General features: G+C 37.0%; 1 protein-coding gene across 4 annotated transcripts in view; it reads right to left on the bottom strand.

Moving 5' to 3' along the window:
* Positions 1–12,945, bottom strand: part of USP9X (ubiquitin specific peptidase 9 X-linked) — a 205,070-nt gene that overhangs the window by 35,974 nt on the left and 156,151 nt on the right. For all 4 annotated transcript variants that reach the window (XM_048864529.2, XM_048864519.2, XM_048864537.2 and 1 more), the window contains 6 exons: positions 9,168–9,388; positions 8,524–8,714; positions 7,955–8,128; positions 2,712–2,853; positions 1,240–1,990; positions 328–451 (listed from right to left, as the gene is read on the bottom strand). In XM_048864529.2, the coding sequence (XP_048720486.1) occupies positions 328–451; positions 1,240–1,990; positions 2,712–2,853; positions 7,955–8,128; positions 8,524–8,714; positions 9,168–9,388 (1,603 nt within the window). The remainder of the gene's footprint in view (positions 1–327; positions 452–1,239; positions 1,991–2,711; positions 2,854–7,954; positions 8,129–8,523; positions 8,715–9,167; positions 9,389–12,945) is intronic.

Genomic DNA, 12,945 nt, shown 5'->3' with positions numbered 1-12,945 from the left:
ATGTTTTGGGTTGTGCCATTGCAATGGAGATTTTTAAAGAAAGTACTGTTAAACATGAATTCTGTAACACAACCGTTACTATAGTATAGCTTATTCCTGCACAATCATCATATACATCAAAAGGAGGCTAGCCCTCACTTCAATTTAGAGCTCAATATCTCCCCTGTACTTCCCCATCCAGATTTAGCTCTCATCTCCACATACACATTTGAAAGAGACATGGAATGAATACCTCAAACAGCTTTAACCCTATTTTTACACAACCTGAATTTCTTAAAGGAAACCAAACTGTCAAAATGGTACAGTCATTGTTAAAGACAAATATACCAATCACTGGCAGGGCCACGGACTATTTTCTTTGTGTGAAATCCTGTGGTGAACAGAAATCTAGCAGCTAGCTGAATACTGATCATAGTTATTTCTTCTGCTTCAGGCAACAGGTGATCTTGTCCTAAAGAAGTGTAGACAAAATAAAAAACAAATAATTTTACCTACAATTGGCAAAAAGACTGACTAACGTTCTTGTTTGGTAGCATAAACCTGGTCAAAACAGAATCTAACATAACGTCCAGAACCTCTCATTACTGATTAAGGCCTAATCTTTCAAAAGTGAACAGTAATTATGGGTTAACTTGAGATACCTTAAAGAGGCACAATTTTCAGAAAGTGCTCAGGTTCCACTCTGAAAAACATAAGCCGCTTTCAGGTAAATCTGTGTGCTCAACTTGAGATATTAGTCACTTCTGAAAAATTAGATCTAACCTTGAAAATTTGGTTAGGTAACAGCTGACTGATGGAGTTAATCAACCAAAGCAGCTGCTGCTAATTACTTTTGCCTTTAGTAACATACTCTTAAACAAAAAGTAAGAAACTTCAAACAAACAAGTAAGACTTCAAGAAATGATGGCAGGAAAAAAATGTCAACAGTATTATAGAAATTTAATACATCTGGTATCCATAAGAATTATTTTAGTGATTTTTGAAACACAGTTTAACATAATAGATAAAAAATAAGGTAATAAATCCTTTTTAAAATGAAAATCAGAAAAATTATTCTAATGGTGCAGGTAACCTTAAAGGAAAGCAGTACCCATTAGGAAAAAAAATGTTCAAAACGAAATGCAATATATTAACTTTTGATAGGACTCAAGAATTCTAAACAATGATCATAAAATCTTTCCTGGCAACAGAGACTAATTTTCTATAAGAACAATAGATAATAAACTTTCAAATACTAACCTGGAGGAGGATTTAAGTAGACACTGTTACAAGTAAGCAATTTCTTTATAAACTGGAAATATTCTAGACTGTACTGCATACGGTTATGCATGAATTGCACATTCTGTTTCCGTACACTTCGCTCAATGGCTGATGGCATTTTAATCTGGTGGGGTTTAGTGGTCATAGCTAGTTCTGAAATATATTTTATTAGTTCATTGTCTTTATCCATTGTGTCCATACGTTCATAAAAAAGAATGTAAGCATTCCACCACCTCTTCTGGCGTCTGTAGGACATGCGCTTCATCATATGATCAAACACCTCGCCCATGTACTCTCCACCAAAACACTGATTTTTCATTTCTTCATCATCATCCATTTTACACTCTGTTACATCTCCATCATCAAATTTATACCATCGATTTTTCTCACCATCTCCACCATTTCTCTGGATAATGTAAGAGTAATAATGTCCACCACTGGCCTGACCACTGTGTACTAATACACCAACTAGCCTGTATTTAGTGCTCCCAGAGTGCTCATTTTCCGGCTGTTCATTTTGTATCAACTGATTTTCAGGATTTACATCATCTCCTTCCAATTTAGCTACACCTGCCACTGTATAAGGCTCCATGTCCAGCTCCCGTGGAAATTCAAAATAATCATTGAACTTGATTGCACATTCCCTTTCCCAGTCATAGTCAAATCGTTTTAACTGGATAGCAAGAACTGGAGGCAACTTCTTAATCAACAAGCGTTTCACTGTATCAACCTAAAAAAAACAATCAAACAGTATACTAACAGATTGATTCTTAAATTTTCATTATCACTCAACACAAAATTTAAGGTCTAATGATGAAAAACCCATTTAATAAATGCTGTCAATGTTTATCAATAGTATACTGAGAAACTTCAGCATCAATAGAATCTTGGCTGCAAAGCAAACAACATAGTGTAAATAGCATTTCAAATTTCATACAATAAGCACGCAATGGACTTGGAAGTAAAATAATATTGTTAACATCTCATTGAATTATTGCTAACTATTAAAACAGTAGCAGTTCTCTACAGCCTACATCACCATGATATCATCTGACCTGTTTAGGCCACTGTTAAGCTATCTGTTATACATTTCAAACAAATTTCCAAGTTACTTCTGAAAGGTTTGCTTACAAATCCACTTTTCCATAAGCAGATACACACTTTCAAAAAAATGCAACACTAAAAAACAGGGTTGCAGTAACTTTAGATATAGGAGAGAAGCAGGTTGGTCATTTGAGATCTGGATTCCTGACACAAATTCTGAAGTCTTATTTAAATAAATGACGGTTTCCTAGAAATATTCACAGTGAAACTGCCTCACCCAACCACAGACTGATAAATTATGTGCTAAAAAATAATCAAATTTAAATATATTATGCTAAAAACAAGCTAAAACTTTGTTAAACCAGTAACAAACTTGCACAAAAATAAATCACAAAAAGGATCATTACCTTTTTGTTGCATTTTTCACAATGATATGCATTTGCACCTTCCAATAAGTCTCCTTTGACATATTGTTCCAAAGAATCAAGCAGGTTTTGGTGATTTCTAATATCTACATTCAGAGTTGTAAAGGATTCCTCGCACTCGTACCTACAGATATGATTGGTGGGGGGGGAGGGGGAGAGGGAAAGGGGGAGATACAAACGTGTTCATTTGGCAGTTTTACATGGTTTGCAAAACATTCTAGCACAAAATGTTTTGTTAGACATTTGATTACAACAGTGACACACCAAAATAAGAAGCCATTCTTTATTATACAAATGTATGTATTTAAAGTCACTGCTTCGACTATCAAAGATGACAGTTGAAATTACTTCCTCTTAAGTGCTAATTCAAAATGGTAAATCTTTGAACACATCAGCCTGTTTTAAAAATAAAGTACAATAGGTTTGTATTAAGCTTCAACATGAACTCCTTCTCAAACCACACCCCTCCACCAGGTGATTGATAGTCCAAGCAAAGGATAAAGGGTTTACAAAAATAAATATTTGCTACAGAAAACTCAACTCCATCCCCTAAAGCTAACAGCCACTTGGAATGAATCAATAAAGATGGTACCACAGTAAGCAGACATGAAGAATGACTAAAACAATATGCTACTGTATGTGTTGCATTGCAGATTTGAATTGCAGCACTTATCTGTGTGCACTCCAGCTGCGTTCAGTGTGTTAGGTGTAGTTGTATTGAATGGTGGCATGATTAGTTGGAGCAGATTAGCAGAGGTGTTACTATGAACCTCTTGCTTAAATTTCAACCACTAATCCTACCCAGGACACTCATGAGGCATTGCAAATTTCAAAACAATCCAAGCAAGCAGAGAGATTTTAGAGCACTTAGAAAAACAATCTGTTAAAACAGTGGGTCTCAATCTTAATAGCTGCTCAGTTATAGTAATAGGTGCATTTTTTTTTTATAAGTAACACATCAGATTATACTTTTTTCTGTGTAGAGTGTTTGACTACACAACGTATAGTCAGTTTCACTGGCTCCTTTGTACAGTCACTCAGTCTCTCCTGCTGAGCAGGACTCTGGCACAGCAACAGAACAGAAAAATATTTTAGAGAGAGGAAAATGCAACTGTAAAACCACAACATTGGTAGGGGCAGTCAGAGGCAGGTATAGTACCTGAAACTACTTTTAGCTCGTGTTTGAAAGTGCATACACAGGCTAAGAATAATTGGATTTTTACTGGTAAATGTGGGTAAACATCTATTTCACTGCGCACATACAAACAGATGAAAAATAATGCCACTAATAATAAGCAAACTGGACAGATAGGCAAAGTAAGAAAAATGCTGCTTGAGAACTTAAGGTATGATTTAAAGATATTTACTTTGTATATTTTGATGTGATGTTAACAATTTGTGTTTTAACTGTTGTAAAATTTTAACTTTTTGAATCACAACATCTACTGTTCTACATTATGGCCTGACCCTCCACCAAAATTTCCAACAACTGAAGATTTTGATAAAAATAAAAATATTAAAAACATTGATATCTGTCAAAACTATAAAAATTAAATAGAAATTCTGTCAAACCTATGCATATATTTTAAGCTGATATCCCTTTAATTATAGGTAAGAAACAATGTAAGAAAAATTACATGTAACTGTCTCTTGCTAAGTTAAGGATAAAACAATTTTTAAAAATCCCCTTTTTTAGTAAGAATAGAACTGTGGTCATTTAATTAGTGAGCTGCAAAGCTTTAAATCACTTGTACACTCCTATAGGCTCAGTACTGTAAACACACTACTAGGTGAGATGTTTACTACTTTGAATAGTACCATTTATTTTAACAGTTCTATTTACCGCAGTGAATTCCCTGACTAGCAGCAGTTTTGCTTGATTGGGTCCTAAAAGCAGCAAATATATGTATCTCTTTAAACATGTCAGACCTGTGTTTTAACAAAATCTGAGACAATTATGAGACCCTGAGGAAAACGAGCAGACAACTCCTGTTTCCTCTTCCAGAGAGGGACTGATGTTGTACCTACCATAAATACAGGCTGAAAGAGCTGTTCTATTCACACAAAATCTTTTTGGAATGAAATTCTTAATGCTTAGTCTCAAATTAAAGCTCCAAGAAAATGTAAAAAAAAAAAAAAATCAAATCTATTTTTGAGTTATATAAGCATGAAAAATGATGCATTCCAATGATCCAAATATACATTAATGTATTTAAGTAAAAAATGAGAATGAAGAACCCAGATGCTGCATGGTCACTCAGTTGGGCAGCAAAACAAAACAATCTTGAATCTTATTCATATGAGCTCAAAACTATCATCTGGTTTTGTTGAAACTTCATACACACAGTCCTTTAACTTTAAGGAAAGGGTTTGTCTGCACACTGACTTGCACTAGTTTAGTTAAACTAGTGCAAACCCGTGCATGGACAACCCTTATTCTGATTTAGTGTAAATCTGACCTAACTTAAACAACCCTGGTTTAACCCAGTTTAAAATTGCAACTTTTGTTAAAGCAGTGCAACTGTGTTTAGACGAGCCATATATCTGGAACATGAGAAAATTCATAACCCTTCCCCAAAAACAACACTTATGAGTAAAAAAAATCACTGTAACTATCTTTTGGTCTTTGTAATATCACTCAGAGAAAAAGTCTGGATCTCAGGATTCTCAGCATCCTGAACAGCTCTTTCCAATTTTTGTTAAAACATGTAATATCACTACTATATTTTAACAGCTAGATATTCTCCCATTTTTGGGGCTCTCAAACAACTTTTTAATTTTAGAAAAATCTTTTGCAGTTCAGTAATCAACTATAATATACCCAAAAATAAGTTTTGTATGTTTTATAATCAAAAACAAATGGTAAAAATTAGAGACCACCACCTGAATTGTTCTATTACATTACAACTTTTTAAAAGTATTTTTGGAAATTTTTCTATTTCTTCCATTAATAGTAATCCTACTTCTTTCAAGATATCAGTGTAGGCTAGTAAGCTGAGTATGCATTTAGGGTCCATGCCAGGTATGTAGTACATTTGCTGAAGATTGCGCTGCACTGTCTTCACTACTGTTACCTGCACTAGTTGGATTCACACTAGTTTAGGTAGGCTATCCTGTACACAGATTTTACTGTGTACACATACCCCGAAACACAAATAGGTTATGACTGAAGAGCTCCTCTAACCTACAAATGATCTAATCTGCTGTTAACCTTAGAGCTTCAAGAAAATTCAAGTGGGAATGTATTATTGTATGATATATTAATTTACCCATTCACTTTACTTTCAATGATCTTATTCTGATAATATTATAGTATTTTCTATTAATTATGCACTTTTCAATCTTTGTCCTCAAGGCACTTATTTTAAGAAGCTCATAGAAATTACTTAATTTTCCTAAACTTCAAAAAAGGTGGCACATGTTTATCTTTAGGATTATTCATTACATGCATTTTTCAGCACCTCACATCGTTTAACCATCTAAGGTATCTTGACAGACTTGCTTAACTCTCAAGAAATGAGTGGACAAGCGTGCACTGACAGAAGATTGTACTTTTATAACCCAATTTCCAGCTGTAATTTTTTCCATAGTTGACCTTTTATTATCTGGAGTTTGGCTTTCCCAACTTGATAAACTATAGTAAGTACTTTATATTAGAGCTAAAGTGATGGCTTCAAACAGCCACCCTAGGAGGGTATATTTAGCTTCCTATCTGAAAATCTACAAGATAGACTTTACAAACCACTTGACACTTTCTGGCATGTCTTTGACTTAATGCGTTCTGATGTGACCTTCAAATTAACAAATCAGAGCAATGAAGCAGCAATATATGGAGACAATCAATTAGGACATATCCTGGACAGTAGCTGACCTTATTGATATTTATCAAATGAAAGGAAACTGAATAGATCAAAAGGGTTCTGCCTGTTCTACACAAATGTAAAGAATCTTTTTCTCTAACTTGTAAGCTGTTGTATACTCTCCTCTATTCTAGGCTTCTATGATAAAATTACTATTATTTTGAATCCATTCCTTCAAAACATTCAGTGACACCACCTATATAACACTCATGAATTTGGAACTTTTACTTCCCTGCCATCTCTCTCACTCTATTTACCACCAGCCTCCTCCTCCTCCCAAGACACCATTCTTCCAGGGCCATCCTTTTTGCTAATAGACACTGTTACATAAGTCTAGTAGAAACAAACCCATAAGCCAGCTAAACCAAATATTTTCAAAGGCCAAGAAGTAAACATACAACCACACAAGTTCCTGAACTTTGAGAAACACCCAGGTTATTACACACCTGTCATTTTACACACATTTAGCCTTTTCGTATGGGGAAGGAACACTTTTTTTTAAATTAAAAAAATCCAATGTTTTTAGCAACTTGCAGTATTTTTGCTTTCTTCTAGCAAAAGAGACATATTAAACTCATAGCTAGCAGGTACTTACTTCTCTTAACATTATTTCTTGAAGTGGTTACAGTGCGTGCCCAGTAATTCAACTGGGGTCAACAAAACAATTATAATAAAATCCAACTGGATCATTATTGACCAAATCTGCCTTTTCTGTTTGTTTCCAATAAAGTTATATTTCTCAATAAAAGGGTACACAAAATTTTAGGACACAGATACACTGGCAATTTAGGAGACAGTTGAACCTTTCATAAATATATTTAAGTATACGTTATTTTAAATAAGAAATAATTGTATACTACTATAATATCTGATTTAATTCGCACCTTTTTTATTTAATGGAAATAGCTTGGTGCTTGAACTGAACAGAAATAAACATGCAATATGGTCAACTGGGTCTTCATCATGTTGTTCTAGGGTGAAAACAGCAGTGGGGCATGTTTTAGGACTTTGCAAAGTGCATTTGGTCCTAGGCACCCCTGTTCTAGTACAGATGGTTTGTGTTCTCTCTCACACACACACACAGAGTGATTTAGAAATTTTTGAACACAGTTGATAGTGGGGAGCAATAAGACCAACAGAAACACTAACACATTGTAAATATTGTTAAGACTTTGGCCAAACACGACAGCAAATTCCGTTAAAGGCAAAATATATCCTCAATATTAATGGGGTTTTCCAACGTACGCTTCTTCTAACAGAAAGACTTTTATAAGGCAGTTTATTTGCTTTACAACATTTTTGTAACCATCTTCTCTCATAAATGTAGAATGTTTTACTGTGAAAAAGGTGAAACGAAACACTTACCTATGTGGGCATCCTTGACAAATCTTCTGATCAGCGAAGGACCCTCCCAAAACCTTACTTAACATGGCTGGATGCCCCAAAGCTTTTAAAGCTTCATCTAGACTGTCCACCAAGGAATTAAAAAATTCTAAAGCATCATGTTGTTCACGGAGATTAACAGGTTCACCCCAAAGTCTAAAAAGAAAAAAAAATGTTTTGGGGGTATTTTTGGAGGAGAGAAAAATACAGTGAAATTATAATACCTCTATTCACTTTTACTGAGCATAGTTAACTGATTGCTTATGGTGTTGTGCATCAACTGGCACAAAAACTAAACATTTCCTTTCACATATAACCTAATATCTGGCTGATAAGTCTCAAAAATTGCTAGAGTTCAAAGATGTCGCTGTTACTTCTGCTCAATTCAGCTTACTTTTTCACCATTCTAAATAGCACATATAAAACCACATGAATCTTTAAATTTATACAAACTGTTTATGTTTAATACTTTTTTCATATCACTGACTTCTATTATATTTTAATAGTCTCAGTGACCAGAAATCAATAGTAAAAACCAATTCTCTATTTACCTGAATTGTTTCCAAAACCCTCTTGGTACGTAGTATTGTAGTCTGGAAGCTGCTAAATGACCAAAGATGACTTGGAGATGTCTCAGAACTCCAATATTGTATTCTTTTCTATCTTCTGTTTTACTTAACACTGGTTTATCTTCATATTGATGTGGATAACCAAACACATCATCCCGAGGATCTACATTGCTCTATCAATCAAAAACACAGTCATGTAATCTTCATTAACATAATGAATAGAAGCAGAATATAGGAGAACTAAAACTAGCAACAAGGCAACATGTTCAGTATGGTGCACTCTTAGTTTACAGAACGATTATCGGAAAAAACTAGTAACTTATGTATTGTTACCTCTATTTTAACTTATACATGCTACATGTAGACTGTTTAATCGACATTGTAGATGACATTTTCAATCATGTATTCCATCTGAGGGAGAAAAAATGAAGGGGAAAAAGCAAGCCTGACCTTTAATCTTTTGGACCTTCTACTCTAGTCGATAACATTTCCAAATAAGAAATATTAGGTTACAGTTTTGTTGCTAGAAATGTAAGGAAAACCCATTAAAATAAAATTCTATCTGATGAAAAAAGTTATGACTTAAACGTATTAAAACAGATGACCAGCAAGTTCTGTACAATTACCTCATTGTCCTGCTTCTCATCCCCAGACATATCATCGTCTACATCACTGCCTGTGCCTTCAATTGCAAGAATACCATTTCTGATAGCTGGAATCATGTATAGCTGCTGAATAACAGAATTCATGTAACAAGTAGCACCAGCATTTTTTAATCCTACAAATCCCTTTGATGGCCGAGGCCCAACAGGTGGCAAATATTCCCATTCTGTAAGTGCTTCACAAGCTACAAGAGAATAACCAAAATTGATTTTAAAATTATTTTATTACAAAACAATATCTATTATGATAATCAAGGCAATTCCATAAAACTGAAATTACTATTTGTTCACAACGTTATATTAAACGAAGTTTAACTTACCAAACCTTCAAACAGAAAATAGTTAAAAACCTCTAAAATTGATGCCCTCATTTGTTGCCAATGACAGTTTAAGTGCAACCTTTAAGTACACTATCTTATATAATCAACTTAAAAATAACTATAGCTAGTGCCAAATTAGCAGCAGAAGTACTTATTCCCTTGAGACCAGTGATTTGCCTTTTAAAGACACTTAAGTTGAAGAATTCAAAATCCACTAGCAATGACAAGGAATCAGAGTTCAGAATACTGCACCAGTTTGGCTCTAACTTGTTTCCTTATTAAAAGTAAATAAATGTTTTAGAAGAATACTTCTCTAGTCAGACTATACTCCTCTTAAATCTCTTATTCTACATCATGTTTATTTATGCCACACATTTTACTTCACAGTTGAAAGCAATTTCACATAAAGATATCAATATGGCTTACGGTTGGGTTTTCTCTGAAAATGGGTGTTACTTACAACTGGAGGTTCTTCAAGATGTGTGGTCCCTATCTGTATTCCATATGTGAGTTCGCTCCATGTGTCCAAGACTGGAGATTTCTAGCAAGTAGAGTGCACTGGTCCACCCCTAAACAGTTGCTTCCCTCATGCTCTGCACCAAAGGAATAAAGGATGGTGCGGACTGATGCCTCTCCAATTCCTTCTCTTACCATGAATCAGATAGGATTCAAAGCTAAGGGGAAGGAAAGCGGGCAGTGGAATATAGATAAGGACCACACATGCCTAAGCAGATCCAGTTTCAAGTAAGTAACCTCCATTTCTTCTTTGAGAGCTGGTTTCTATGTGTATTTTCACATGTGGGTAATTGGTAAGCAGTACATAAACAGGAGCAGGGAGCAAGGATGCAATTGGTACAGATGTCTGTAATACTGCTGTCCCAACAGGTGGATCTGCAGAAGAGGTCTGGACTAAGGCATAATGTTAAGGTATGGATGGAACTCCAAGTTGCAGCTTTACAAATGTTCAAAGAGATGCTACAGAGGTTGCCTGTGCTCTAGTGGAACGGGCCCTCACCCTTTCCAGGGGAAGAATTACACACTGATGATAAAGAATGATACAGCTGGACATCTACTTAGAGTCTCTGATCCAATAATGCTTGTCCCCATGATTGCTCTGCTATCGTGACAAACAGTCTACGTGTTTTCGTAATTGGTTTCTTTCTTTCTTTGCAGATATATTGCTCTACAGCTCTTCGCTGTAGAAGACAGTCCACCTCCTGACAGAGGATTTCCTTGTGAGCATGGTCCCTGAAAAAGGGTCAGCAAGGGCATGGTCCCTGAAGAGGGGGAAGAGACTCGATAGTGCAGTTGGACGGAATGATCTCTAGTGCCCACCTGTGACCTGTTATTCCCCTTCAGTTGTGGGTGAAAAGGGTGAGTCGACCAAAGGTTTGGGGGGCAGAAGGGAGTGATATCAATAAGGGTACATGGTTCTCAAGCATCCCATCAAAAGTAACCTGGTTGGTGGATGGAGGTTGAATGGATGTAGCTGTGGTGGAGAAAGCTGCATATATAGGCCTTTATGCCCTCTGACGTTTGCACAGAAGTTTGTAAGGGACTGGTTGTAGAACACCTAAGGGAAAGGTCTTAGCTTGTACACTTGGTTTATGGTGTTTTCTCTTTGGGGCCAGGGTATAAATACTCAAGGAGTGGAGAGTTGTCCTGGAGTCCTCAGCAAGCATAAAGATTAATCAGTCTTTTCATTTAATAGATTAGGGTCCTCAAAGGGCAAGTCCTCAATGGTATTCTGGACTTCCCTAAGGAACCCCAAGAAGTGGAGCCAAGGTTCACGCCTCATCACTACAGCTGTAGCTATACCTCTAGATGCAGTATTAGCCATGACCACTGCACCCTGAAGAGAGGTCTTAGCCATCAGTTTACCTTCATCGATGAGGACTTGAAATTGGGCTCTGGTCCTCCTGAGGGAGTTTGTCTTTGAACTTCAAGTGTTTGTGAAAACATTTTTTGCCAATAGAGACTCATAGTTAGCAATTTTGAACAGAAGGCTGGTGGATAAAAATATCTCCTCTCTCTAGAGGGTCAAGGTATTTAAGCACCTTGTCTGCAAGGATTGCCTTGCAGTGCTATAAGCATGGATGTCTTAGTGGCTGCTTGTACTACTAGGGAGTTGTGGGCAGCGGGAGTAAACAGAAACTCCGTCCCTTTAGCTGGTACAAAATATTGCCTCTCAGCCATTTTTGGGATGGGAAATTAGGAAGAAGGAGTATGCTAAACTATCCTGGCTGGTTCCACAATGCCCTTGTTTGCTGGGTGGGTCACCTGACCAGGATTCAGAGGGCTGCAAACTGTCAAATGGAATCCGGATCTCACTCCGCACCTTCTGCAGGAGCTTTTGATGTTGCCCATGGTAGTCAGGTGGGGATGGCAAGGATGGGGTAATTGCCTCATCAGATGAGGAAGGTGACACCATCAGAATCATTGGTACTGGTGAATCTGGTTCGATTTCTTGTATACTGACATTAGCTAGAGGAGGAAGGCCAGCAGTATCCATGTACTAATCTGGGGTGTCTAATGTAGGGATCTTATGGGCATCAATATGGCCAGTATGAAGGATCAACCCATTGGGGGGACCCCAAGACACTGGGTACCACTGGTCCCGTGGGTAGTCATATCTGAGTGGAGGATGGATCCAAGACCTCCTAGAGTCTCTGTCCAGACTAGTCTCCTTCTGTGGCAGCAATGGCTTATGTAGAACATCTGAGCCAGCCAACTAAAACGTAAGTTCTGGTTCCAACAGCAATGCTGTTGGTACTAGTGAGTGAATGTTCCAACTTGTGGACAGGATATGGAGTATCCTTTTCTCCTTAAGGTAGTTCCTCCTCCAGTGTGGAGATGTCACTCAGGAGAACCAGACCCGAAGGGAGAGGCAATTGAGGATAAGGAAGGGTGAAAATATCCTCTGAAAAGGTACAGGTTTCAGTCCATCCTGGAGAGTGAAGTGTCCCGGTGGTTATATGCAGCATATCCATGGTCACGGTGATCTGTGGGTCCTTCTGGGGACAAGACAATACCATGTAAGAGGAGTCCTATCTGGAGTTCCTAGTTGGTGTCAGCAGGTGTTGATCCTTTGGCTCAAGAGCTGGATTACTATAATGGGATCCATTGGTACCATTCTCCTTTGCACCTTATCCTCATAATTTGGAGGTTTAGATGATCATAGGTCCTTAGGACCCAATCATGAGGACTTGCCCAACTTGGACAGAGTAGGAGAAGGATCCTTTCTTTTAGGAGAAGACCTGGAGGGGGATCTGTTCTTGAGTATAGTGTGCCCTTTAGTCTCATCAAAAGCCCAGACGTAGTGATTCCCTGGGCTTAGCAGATCTGGCCTCTGCTTCTGAGCTTGTGCTTGAAGGGATGGTGTTTTACAATGGTATCAATTTGTGAGCAAGACTGTTTCCCTG

Source organism: Caretta caretta, chromosome 1 (genome assembly GCF_965140235.1).
Source record: "Caretta caretta isolate rCarCar2 chromosome 1, rCarCar1.hap1, whole genome shotgun sequence".
NCBI lineage: Eukaryota > Metazoa > Chordata > Testudines > Cheloniidae > Caretta > Caretta caretta.
Note: the sequence above shows the minus strand (reverse complement) of the source record. Positions and strands in the feature narration are given on the sequence as shown.